At 37.5% G+C, this 13,286-nt stretch overlaps 1 protein-coding gene across 1 annotated transcript in view; it reads right to left on the bottom strand.

The window, feature by feature from the left end:
• Window positions 1–1,659: 1,659 nt before the first annotated feature.
• Window positions 1,660–13,286, bottom strand: part of LOC128379349 (NACHT, LRR and PYD domains-containing protein 3-like) — a 23,010-nt gene continuing 11,383 nt past the window's right edge. The window contains exons 7-11 of the mRNA XM_053338966.1: window positions 11,975–12,148; window positions 7,691–7,864; window positions 5,826–5,999; window positions 3,058–3,231; window positions 1,660–2,133 (exon numbers count right to left, since the gene is read on the bottom strand). Of these exons, the coding sequence (XP_053194941.1) occupies window positions 2,127–2,133; window positions 3,058–3,231; window positions 5,826–5,999; window positions 7,691–7,864; window positions 11,975–12,148 (703 nt within the window). The 3' untranslated portion in view covers window positions 1,660–2,126. The remainder of the gene's footprint in view (window positions 2,134–3,057; window positions 3,232–5,825; window positions 6,000–7,690; window positions 7,865–11,974; window positions 12,149–13,286) is intronic.

Genomic DNA, 13,286 nt, shown 5'->3' with positions numbered 1-13,286 from the left:
CTTATTTCCTTCCTTCCTTCCTTCTTTCCTTCCTTCCTTCCTTCCATCTGTCCTTCCTACCTTTCTTCCTTCTGCCCTTCCTCCCTTTCTTCCTTCCTTCCATCTGTCCTTCCTACCTTCCTTTTATCCTTTCTTTGTTCCTTCATTCCTTCCATCTGTCCTTCCTACCTTTCTTCCTTCCTTTCTTCATTCTGCCATTCCTTCATATGTCCTTCCTACCTTCCCTTTATCCTTTCATCTGTCCTTCCTCCCTCCCTCCTTCTCTCCTCCCTTCCTTCTTTCCTTCCTCCATCCTTCCTTCCTTCCTTTCCTTACTTCCATCTGTTCTTCCTCCCTCCCTTCTTTCTTTCCCCATCCCCCTTTCTTCTTCCTTCCTTCCTTCTTTCTTCCCTTCCTCCCTCACTCCTTCTCTCTCTCTTCCCTCCCCCCTACCTTCTTTCCTCCGTCCTTCCTTCCTTCCTTTCTTCTTTTCCTTCCTCCCTGCCTTCTTTCTTCCCTTCCTCTTTTTCTTTCTCCCTCCCTCATTCCTTATTTCCTCCGTCCTTCCTTTCATCTGTCCTTCCTCCCTCCCTCCTTCTCTCCTCCCTTCCTTCTTTCTTTCCCCATCCCCCTTTCTTCTTCCTTCCTTCTTTCTTCCCTTCCTCCCTCCCTCCTTCTCTCTTTCTTCCCTCCCCCTACCTTCTTTCCTCCGTCCTTCCTTCCTTCCTTCTTTTCCTTCCTCCCTGCCTTCTTTCTTCCCTTCCTCTTTTCCTTTCTTCCTCCCTCGTTCCTTATTTCCTTCCCCCATCCCCTTTTCTTCTTCCTTCCTTCCTTCTTTCTTCCCTTCCTCCCTTTCTCCTTCTCTTTCTTCCCTCCCCCTACCTTCTTTCCTCCGTCCTTCCTTCCTTCTTTTCCTTCCTCCCTGCCTTCTTTCTTCCCTTCCTCTTTTCCTTTCTCCCTCCCTCGTTCCTTATTTCCTCCGTCCTTCCTTCCTTCCTTCCTTTCATCTGTCCTTCCTCCCTCCCTCCTTCTCTCCTCCCTTCCTTCTTTCCTTTCTCCATCCCCCTTTCTTCTTCCATTCCTTCCTTCCATCTGTTCTTCCTCCCTCCCTCCTTCTCTCCTCCCTTCCTTCTTTCCTTCCTTCCTTCCTTCCTTCCTTTCCTTACTGCTAATCAAGGACGTGCACAGGTATGGGCTATTGTTGCCCGGGCAACAGCCCATTTGCCCTCTTTGGCTGAGCTCTCCCTCCAGAGGGAAAAAAGAAAGTTTTTCAAAATGTATTAATTTAGCAGTTGTATAAATAAATAACAGCAGCGATTAGACCAAATTAAAACCATATAACCCAAACTTTTATTATTTTTTGATTGCCTCTGTGTGTCACAGTGGGAGAGGTCCAGAGCAGTGATGAGCTGGTTATGCAAGGTTATGTATTGTTATATAACTTTGGTAAGTTACCTGCCTGGTTACCTGTCTGCACACATAATATACCAAAACTCAAGATTCAAGATTCAAGAAGTTTATTGCCATGTGCACAGCAGGTTAAGACAATGCAATTCAATTCTTGCTTTGCTGCTCTCCTTACACACAACAAACACATGACACAAAGATGCACACAACAATAATAATATATTGAAGTTTAAAAAAAAAGATAAAAAGGCGAAGAATAATGCCAAGTACCAAATTACCACTGTTTAATATTTACAGCTGAGACTGAGAAAACTACAACACGTCATCATTATTTCTACTTTGCTGCTCTGACTGTGGTAAAACAGCGACGTCTCACTCTCTCCCAGCAGTAATCCTTCTCCTGCTGAAAGTCACAGTCAATTCTCTTCTGCTTCATTCATTAGTTTTAGTCCTCCTTAACTCTCAGTGTGATTCTGAGACGCTTGATAAATATGAGCCCAGCTCAGAGTCTGACTTATAACACCTGTTTTTATCTTTATCTACATCAAACAGCTCATATATAACACATGTGTAAAGTTCTGACTTCAGCTAAATCCAGAGATAACTGTTCAGTTTGTAGTCAGTTAAGAGACTTAAGTGAAGATGATAAAATCCAGATCCAGACTCCAGATGGATCATCAGGATCCAGCTGATCCTCTCTCAACATTCCTGGATGTTCACTCTCACTCTGACAGAGATCATCACCAGCTGATGAGAGAAGAAGAAAGAACAGAGGAGATAAATGAGTGTTTAGTGAGACTCACTTCATCAGCTGTCAGTCAGTGATGCAGCACATCCAGTATAAAGAGCAGCAGGGACTTCAGTCCTGTTCAGACCAGAAGTGGAACAGCTGTGCAGCGTAGCTTGCTTCCTTTCAGCTCTCATGTTAACGTGTTGGAGTGAACACACTGAGCTCCAAGCTCACACACCTGCACACACTTTTACTATCAAGTGTGTTTCCTCTGCAGATTTCACTGAAGTACACAGAGGAAATAAAGTGCAGAGAGTCATGAACACATCATTAGTGCAGAAACAGAGACATTCACTCATCAGTTTACTGATGGATTTACTGCTGATACATGTCAACTCTTATCAAAGTTTAAAGCTACAGAGTCTCTGTGGGATTTGAAGACGTTTCCTGCTGTTAAATCATCACATGCAGCCTGGTCGCCACAATTGTTTGTTTCTACAAACCAAGAACATGATGAATCTCAATGTTTCAACAATATGAATCATATCAACATTAGTAAAGTGATGTAGATCAGATTTGATGGTGTGACAGTTTGATGATGAGGATCACTGTCTCTATACATGTTGTAAGGCTGTCAGCTGTAATCCAGCTTTATTTCCTGCAGACATCAACACAACAACAACAGTCGTCTTCACATCAACTCAAACACATGATCACAACAAGCTTCTGGCTCATCTGATTGGCTGACTGTTCTCTCTCTGTCTGTCTTTCTGTCCAATCCTGAAGCCTGTCACCATTCTCCTCTCACAGCTTCACTGAGGAAAGCAGCACTGAGAAGGTTGGAGCTTCACCAGGAAATACTGGATCTTTGCTTTCATACTGACTGTGTTTAATACTAAACTGCTGAAACCAGCACAGACTGACTCCAACTCTCTACTGACCTCAGAAACTCCAGTCTGCAGCGTGGACTCTTCTTAAGATCAGACAGCAGCTTCACGTCTGAAGCCTTCAGGTTGTTGTTTCTCAGATCCAGATCTCTCAGATGGGAGGGGTTGGACTTCAGAGCTGCAGCCAGAGAAGCACAGCTGGTCTTTGACAAACTGCAGCCGGCCAATCTGAATAAAGAATAAAAGAGGTCACTTTAAAAGACAAAGTTGATGCTTGAAATCATTCAGTGTTTCATGTTGTTTCAATGTTTCATAATCTGTTCAGAGCTGAAGAAGTTTAGAAAGTACAAGTTTAGAAAATGGAAACTCCATGAACAGGATGCAGGTTAAAAACTGTCAAATACAAACAGTGAAAAGGAGCTCTCATTAATATCAATGACTTCATGCTGCTACTTCAACAAGTTACAAGTAATGCAATAAAAAGTATTTTTTAAAGGAACGAGAACTTTTCATTTTCCTTTTTTTAAACTGAACTTCTACTCTTTAATAATCTACTTTTCACTTTTCTACATTTGCCATTTATAGCTTCATTACAACTAGTCTGCTCTAAATGTGGGGACTGAGTGTAGACTGTGGTCAAGCTAACCGCCTTTTAAATTCTGTTGCACTGTTACTGCAGTAATTACGGTAGTCTAAAAGCACTCCTTAGGCATTGCCTTTAGGCTACCGTAATTACTATAGTACCAGCTGGAAGAAAAATAAGCCCCACCTCTCTTTTTATCATGATGAGACTTTTCATGTGTAACCTTAATCTTTGATGTTATGATGATGACATTAACTTATCTTGTAGCTAGTAGTCTGCTGGGCTTTTAAATTGAGGTACATTAAGCAGTTAACCTAATGTAATGCCAAATTCAACATTAAGGTCATTAAATTTGACTGTTCTGGGACAGATAAGGAAATGGAAAAGGAGAAAGGTAGGTGAGGAAGAGATGGAGAGAGAGTGTGAGATTGTTTATATCTCAGTTGTAAAGGCTATCTTTATTTGTTTGATTAGCCTACCTGCTCTACGCCATTCATTAAAAAATAGATTTTATCAATAAGTGCTGTTTTGCACTTGTCCACACAGCCTAAAAATATTAAAATTAAAAGTTGTAATTTATTAACCAGGTACTTTTTTACTTTACATGTGTCATTTTTAATGGGAGTACTTTTACTTGAGTATTGATTTTCAGTACTCTACCCACCACTGATCACTTGCAAGGGCTTCATTATTATGCACATTTAAAAAGAAACATGAATGCTATCCCATAAAGCAACACATGGACTGTCAGTAGCTGCTGTTTCAACTTTATCACTTTGAGCACAGACAGCAGAAACTGAAAGTGTAGAAAAGGCCCCAAAGTTACATGTTAGATTGTTAAGTATTGTTCTGTTCTCTGTCTGATAAGCTGTCAGTGTAAATGACTCTTATAGTGGTCTGTTCATAATAATTTCATACAAAACTTTATTTTCCTTTGGTTCCCTTAGACATCCACTTCCTGTAAGCTTTTATTTTGACAGTGCATTTCTCAGCCAAACAGGAAGTAGATGTAACTGTTGTCTGAGAGTCGGTACCTTGACATAAAAAGTGTTTAATTAACGGTGTGGATGAAAGAGTGTTTATAAGTTATTTTTGTGATAAGTTAGTGAGACATCTTGGATAATTAAGCACCTAGCTTGAATGGGAACAAGGTATTTTGTGTTTTGTACTTTATTAATGTATTATATGTAATATATTTATGTTTAGTCATATTTGTTCTTAACCTGTAACGGTTGAAGATAATGATCAAATGTATATTAGTCTGGTATTATTATGCATATTACAGCATATGGGTAATATATGTATGTGTTATCCTTCATTCAGTTTATATGTTTGTTATCATTTCTTTATAGAAAACTACACAACAATAGCATCCAGCTGTTGCTGCATGTGTCTCTGTATGTGTTGCTGCTAAAGGAGAAGTAAAGGAAGTAAACATCACATCTACTTCTCTCAGCCCTTTATTCATCCATACTCTGGAAACGTGGCTTTAAGTGTTCTGGCCAACACAGCGGGGTGAACCTAGAGACTAAACACTGAACTAGCACCCAGGCTGCTCATTTTATTATTAGCTCCACTACACAAAGTCTGCTCATTAGTTAATGTGCACTGTTTGTATTTGTGTTGACATCAGTCTGATACTGCAGACAGCTGCTGGCTGCCGTTAGCTCCCCTGCAGGTAGAGACACTCTGAATACAGTAGAATCTGATCACTGTTCAGTCCACTTCCACAGTTTCACATCTAGCAGTCAGAGATAATATCTTGTTAAAAAACACAAACTGAGAGCTCAGATCAGTGTGTGGAGTCTTTTTTCAGTGTGTTCCTCTTGTAGATGTGATCTGTAGATCTCCTACGAGACAGCCAGAGTCAGCTGATCATCCTGAGCCACCACAGTCCCGTAAACTGCAGCGAGTCCACAGACTGAAACTATTCACATCACAGTTTACAGGACAGTCATGACTCAAGGAGGTTAATATAGCAGCTAGCATCTACACTACTTTAAACTTAAAATAAGAGTTTTGTGCACATTATAATAACTCTGTTTCCACAAACAGTGAACATGTTCTACAGTTTCTTTAAGAATCAGTCATCTTTTATAACTACAGACTAAACTGTTCAGTAAAATACTGAAAATATAGAAAAACATTAACTTCATGTATGTAAGTTATGTTTGTTCATAAATTAGTTCAGTTGTTAAACATTAAGATCAACAATAGTAACAGACAGTCAGTGACTTACAGCAGATCCTCCAGTCTACAGTGTGGACTCTTCAGAAGATCACACAGCTGCTCCACGTCTGAATCCTGCAGCTTGTTGTTACTCAGATATAGATGTCTCAGATGGGAGGGGTTAGATTTCAGAGCTGAGATCAGAGAAGCACAGCTGGTCTCTGACAAACTGCAGCCCATCAATCTGAATAAAGAATAAATGATGTAGATTAAAAATCAATTTATAATCCAATCAGATGTGTTCAGGTTTTAAATGTGTAGTTCAACATTACTATGTCCTCAATGAGTCTGTGTTTGTGTTTGTGTGTGTGTGTGTGTGTGTTTGTGTTTGTGTGTGTGTGTGTGTGTGTGTGTGTGTGTGTGTGTGTGTGTGTGTGTGTGTGTGCATGGTGTGTGTGTGTGTGGGTGTGGGTGTGGGTGTGTGTGTGTTCTGAAGGATCAATATCAATGATCAGACATTATTCATTAAAACACATTAAAGAATATAATAAAGAAATATTTCTCCTTCATCAAGTAAACTTGATCAGTTTCAGACAGATATTAGTTGAGAGGATCTTCTGTATACAGATGTGACTCTTTACCAAAAATTATAAACATTCATTTACTTTAACAACTAACAGTGAACATTTTCTACAGTTTCTTTATGAATCATGTGGCACGCTGGACATTTCATGAGTTAAGATGGTTTCCAGAATTGTGTTTATTTTAGTTTCTGTTATTAACTTCCCCCCGCCCCCCCCCACCATTATTTTTCTGATTATTATTTTAATGCTTGTGTAAATAGGAGAACACTCACCTGATTTCAGTTTGTTTGCTTAGTTATACTACTTTCCACCAATAGATGGCGGTAGCAGCCTTGTAATTTGAATGACTGACTGTAATCCTTCCTTAAAAAAAAGTAAGCTACAGGAAGTGATGTAACAGGAAGTTGCTTTGTTTACCTATGTCACAATAAGAGTATGGTAGTGTGCTCAGTCTTATTAAGTTATGAAGTTAGTTATATTTGTTTCTAGCCCTTTGAGAGGAAATATAAATAAGTGAACATGTTATATATAATAGTTAGAACGTATACTGTTCATGTGTTACTGACCTCATTACTTACCTGATTAGTTCTGTCACATTCAGTATTTACATCATTTGAATCATACTTACCTGTGAATACTTACATGTAGATCTACAAATATTAGATTGGTGGTTCTAGCCATGATAAGATAACTTGTCCATGTGATAAGTTATTCTGTATTGTTTATTAATGAATGCTTTTCTGTGTTTTTATATGTCCGTTTCAGTTTCACACTTTCTGGTATTAAATCCTGATCAACTACAACACCGGCCTGTTCCAGGGTTATTATAGTTAACGAAAACTAAAACTAGCAATGAAAAAATAATTTAGTGAACTGAAACTAAAATAAAAACTACAATGAACAATGTAAAACTAACTAAAACTAAACTGAATTGCAGATAAATTCAGCTTCGTTTTAGTTGTTGTTTCGTTTTCTCCTTCGGTTATTTCCTGTCCTGCAGCAGCCGCTATGCTTCGTGGTTAAAGAATGAAATTAAAAAGGACTTGATGACAAACCATATTTGGTGTCACACATTCTTTCATCCTTTTCAGCTTCTACAAGTCAAGACTTTCTCTTAATACCTGAAAAACTAAGACTAAGACTAAAACTAAATAAAAACTAAACTGAAATAAAAAAGCAAACTGAAAAACTAAAGAAAAATAAAAACTAAAGAAAATTTCAAAACTATAATAACCTTGGCCTGTTCCTTGGAGGATATGATGCAAGGGAGAGTTTAGCTGGCTGTGAATCTCAATACACGACAAGAGTCACATTAAGATCAACAATAGTAACAGACAGTCAGTGAACTTACCTCAGATCCTCCAGTCTACAGTGTGGACTCTTCAGAAGATCACACAGCTGCTCCACGTCTGAATCCTGCAGCTTGTTGAGACTCAGATCCAGACCTCTCAGATGGGAGGGGTTAGATTTCAGAGTTGAGATCAGAGAAGCACAGCTGGTCTCTGACAAACTGCAGCCAGCCAATCTGAATAAAGAATAAATGATGTAGATTAAAAATCAATTTATAATCCAATCAGATGTGTTCAGGTTTTAAATGTGTAGTTCAACATTATTATGTCCTCAATGAGTCTGTGTGTGTGTGTGTGTGTTTGTGTGTGTGTGTGTGTGTGTGTGTGTGTGTGTTCTGAAGGATCAATATCAATGATCAGATATTGTTCATTAAAACACATTAAAGAATATAATAAAGAAATATAAATATTAAATATAAATATAAATAAAAATGTTAAATATAAATATTTAGATTTAATATTTATATTTAAATTAATATTTAACATTTACATTTATATTTAATATTTTTATTAATTTTTAACATTTATATTTAACATTCATATTTATATTTAATATTTAGACTTATATTTATTTATATGACACAAGACAAAAAGATAAAACCGACTGAATAAAGGCATGATAAGAAAGTGTCATCATGGTTTCAGCTTCCTCAAACAAAACAAACGCTGGTGTCCCTTCCTGCTCAAAACTTTACACTTTTCTTTAAAATTCAGTTTAGAGTCAATAATAGTCCCAAGGGATTTGTAAGATTGCACTTGTTCAATAGTTTGTCCTTTGATGATGGCGGTGTAGGAGCCATTTCTATGTAATGTGTGTCAAGGTACCAAATTGGGCCAGTAGGTGTCCTCATGGTGTTGGGTGTACATTTCTTTATAGGTGGGAACTTTCTGTCAGGTGTCAGGTGTTGCTAGAGGGATGAGCACACAGTTTTTCGACCGCTCCGGGCGCTGTCATGTTTGTTTTGTTGTATGTGACACCGCTGAATGGACTTTATATGCACTGGCAATGAATACTTGCATAATATTGAAGATCATTGAAACGGTGAGAAATAAAGGACGCATCAAATGAAGAAGGAAATCCGGAAGCTGTTTGTTTCATTAGACACAAGTTATAATAGTGCAGTAGCCAGCACGTCGATTACTTTTTAGCCTGTCTATGCAGCCCCTCAGTGGCTTTAAGTGTTAGGCTTAGCCGCTACAGGCGGGTTCACGAGTATTGGCATTTTTTCTGAAGTCGATGGCAAAATTTGGTTGTGGATGGGTTAAGCTGCATTTACATTTATATTTAACATTTATATTTAATATTCATATTTATATTTAATATTTACATTTAAATTTATATTTAATATTAACATTTATATTTATTTTTCTTAAATGAGAGAAAAATGAGCTAAATATTGTAAAAGTATCAGCTATAAAACTGTAAGTGAAATGATACAATCGGCACCATATTTAATACAATGTGTAGCTGTGTGCTCACTAGAGTCCCAAAAACTCTTCATCACAGCCGTCACTGTGTGTAAATAGACTACTGCACCCGAGTCACACTTCAGCATCAGTTTGGTCTGTAAATACTGAAACATCACAGCAACTAGTGTCTGAAATACTTCTGATCAACACAATCATTTCTCTGTAACATGCAGCATTAACGGCTCTATTTTCATTAGCTGCAGACACAGCTGGAGCGCAGCGCGTGCTCCACACAGCTGTTTATAGGATGTTATAGTTCATAGTGTGGACGCTCACATCATTATCTTTATAGTTATAGTTATTGTTATAGTTATCATTCTTAGTGTAGACGGCCCTTTACATATCTAGGATCATATCCAGATCCAACCTCTCTCTGGATTTTACTGCTGTAGGACTCACAGGTGTATAAGACGCACCTCACTTTGAAATGACACAATATCACACACACACACACACACACACACACACACACACACACACACACTGGATAAAACCACATAAATAAAAGGAGCTAAACATAAATAATTAAATTAATAAATAAAATATAGTTAATTTATAATAATAATAATAATAATAATAATAATAATAATAATAATTAAAAGACTTAATAAAAATAAATTCCAACCAGAATTAAAAAGTTAGCATTAATACGTGAACATAATAATATAATAACTGAAATTATACAATAAATAGGCTAAATAAACTAAAAGACTAAACGATTCAAATAGATAAATAAAAGGATAGAATATAATAAAACCTATAAATAAAATGTCATCCAAAGCCAGGCTAAAAGTCTTAAGTTTGCTTTTAAAAATGTCCACACTGGCAGCTGCTCTCAGGTCTTCAGGAAGGCCGTTCCACAGACGTGGAGCAATAATAAAAAGCTGCTTCATGTGTTTTACTTCTAATTTAATGAATAAAAGACCTCTATCTGAAGACCTGAGAGTTCTGGATGGCTCAGAAGTTAAAAGCTAATCTGATAGATAAGAAGGACTAAGACCATTAAGAGCTTTAAAAACCAATAAAAGAATCTTAAAATGGATCCTGAAGCACACAGGTAACCAGTGCAGAGACTTTAAAATGGCTGTAATGTGAGCTCTCTTTCTGCTCTTCATCAGCACACGTGCAGCTGAGGTCTGGAGTAGTTGTAATGGTGCAATATTCTTTTTAGGAAGACCAGAAAGAAGAGCAATGCAATAATCTACTAACTCGGTGCACTGAGGCTCGTGTCTTTAAAATGTGTAAAAAGATAATACGCGCTGTCCATTTAGTAGTTTACCGTAATGAATGTAATATGAGGAGTTTTAACCCCAGTGTGCAAAATACAGGGAGGAGAAAATGCTAACATGTTATTTAGCACACGCATTGTGATTTACCAAACCTGAAGGTAATGTTGCTGACGGTAACTGTGTCTATAAATAATAAGTTTGAAGGGCAGATATTAACCTGCTGTTACTATGGAGACGAGGAGACGGAGGCACAATGATATAATACACAGAGAACAGACTTTTTCCACCCGTGTTAATATTTGTGGAGTGGAATATTTTGGGTTTTACTAACAGCATTGACTTTGTCACTAATACTCTCCTATAAAATGTTTGTTTCTGGTAATATTAGTTTTGCTGTAACTCAATATATTAGTTAACCTCTTCCACTAGAACCTGATCACATTTCATTTTGTTCTTGCAGCTTTCTGCTCGTCCAAACTCTCCATTAAGACACAAAACCCTCATTTAAATACTGCTGTCTGCACCTGTTGTCATTTGTGCAGTTATTCTTAGTAGATCACCTGCAAAACACACTTTAACCAAACTGTTGCTCTGCACACACAATGTAGTAGCCTTTATTTGGATCTTAGTAAATCAGGCCCTTAGTGTCTTTCTTAAAGTCAATCTACTCTAAAGACAACCTCACACTGTTTCACTGTTAAAACAGTTTGATGCTGTTTTGCACATTGTAATTCATGTTTCTTTGTTATATTTTCCATTTTGAATGTGATTTGTTTGGAATAGTATTTGTTATGGATAGTTTTTAAAATCTAATTTACAACATTTAATATAAATAAATTGTGAATACATTTGTAATAGTATCTGGTGTTTTACATTCATATTTTAATACATTTTATACTAAACATAATGTAATATAATGGTAATGTGGAAATGATTAAATCTAGCATAATTACACTGAATCATTTATGTGATATACGTGCACACAGACCAATCAGAGGTGAAAATGTTGAATGTGGGCTGAATTATAATTGAGCCAAATGATGTGGCTCACTCACTAGAGCCGTAACTCCATCACTACAGCAGAGTGACTTTATCATTGTGTTAATGTGGATCATCATAATGTCAGCCTTCTACAGACATCATCCAAATGTGTGTGTGTGTGTGTGTGTGTGTGTGTGTGTGTGTGTGTGTGTGTGTGTGTGTGTGTGTGTTCTGAAGGATCAATATCAATGATCAGACATTATTCATTAAAACACATTAAAGAATATAATAAAGAAATATTTCTCCTTCATCAAGTAAACTTGATCAGTTTCAGACAGATATTAGTTGAGAGGATCTTCTGTATACAGATGTGACTCTTTACCAAAAATTATAAACATTCATTTACTTTAACAACTAACAGTGAACATGTTCTACAGTTTCTTTATGAATCAGTCATCTTTTATAACTACAGACTAAACTGTTCAGTTAAATACTGAAAATATAGAAAAACATTAACTTCATGGATGTAAGTTATGTTTGTTCATAAATTAGTTCAGTTGTTAAACATTAAGATCAACAATAGTAACAGACAGTCAGTGAACTTACAGCAGATCCTCCAGTCTACAGTGTGGACTCTTCAGAAGATCACACAGCTGCTCCACGTCTGAATCCTGCAGCTTGTTGTTACTCAGATTCAGACCTCTCAGATGGGAGGGGTTAGATTTCAGAGCTGAGATCAGAGAAGCACAGCTGGTCTCTGACAAACTGCAGTCCCTCAATCTGAATAAAGAATAAATGATGTAGATTAAAAATCAATTTATAATCCAATCAGATGTGTTCAGGTTTTAAATGTGTAGTTCAACATTACTATGTCCTCAATGAGTCTGTGTGTGTGTGTGTGTGTGTGTGTGTGTGTGTGTGTGTGTGTGTGTGTGTGTGTGTGTGTGTGTGTGTGTGTGTTCAGGGTTGTTAGAGATTAAAGAAGTTTGTCAGCATTTATTTCTGTATTTATTTAGTATTTATTTTATTTAGTAGTTTTATTCTTATTTTCTTGTGAAACAGGTTCATACTTCATGTTTATCTCTGCAAGGCTCCTTTCATTAGTTGTGACTGAGCGCCCTCCTGTGGCCGGTGGTGGTAAATATAATGACAGTAAAACGTCAGCTCGTCTCTTTTCCCGCTGCTGACGATCTGAGATACTAAAAACAGCTCTGTGATTTCCTCAAATATTAAGTTATGAAACTGCCTTTACTGAAGTTAAAGTGCAGGTTATTTGAGTTGTCCTGTCACGTTTTGTGACTATCAGTGAGTCGTTATTTTATTGTCATATCTGTCTTTTCTTTCTTTGAGTGAAGCTGCGCTAGCTTGCTAAGTCTGTTAGCCGTGTTAGCTGCTGTGCCTCACGCAGTATGTTTGAGAAGTAATGCACAACCAGAGCAGAGTCACGCAAATGACCATTTTCACACGCACTCACACCACGCTGCTATTTCGCACTGTCAAAAATAATACTGAACTATCTTTTCAAGATCATTAGTTTGGACCCCCCCCCCCCCCCACCACCACACACACACTTCTACCATGTCTATAATCAGTACATCAGTCTATCCACTCAGCTCTGTTTTCAGAGCGCTGTGTCAGTGCTTCATTATTTAATCTGTTCCGCTTGTTTATTGAGAGAAAACCCAAATCAATGAAACTCAGCTCCATGTTTTCACTGATACCAACACACACACACACACACACACACACACACACACACACACACACACACACACACACACACACACACACACACACACACACACACACACACACACACACACACACACACACACACACACACACACACACACACACTGTAGAGAGGACTGGTCTGTTTTTGTTTGACAGTCTCTTGGCTTGATGTTTGCTTCCCCAG

Source organism: Scomber japonicus, chromosome 18 (assembly GCF_027409825.1).
Source record: "Scomber japonicus isolate fScoJap1 chromosome 18, fScoJap1.pri, whole genome shotgun sequence".
Lineage (NCBI taxonomy): Eukaryota > Metazoa > Chordata > Actinopteri > Scombriformes > Scombridae > Scomber > Scomber japonicus.
The sequence above is the reverse complement of the archived record's forward strand: the minus strand, read 5'-3'. Positions and strand labels throughout refer to the sequence as shown.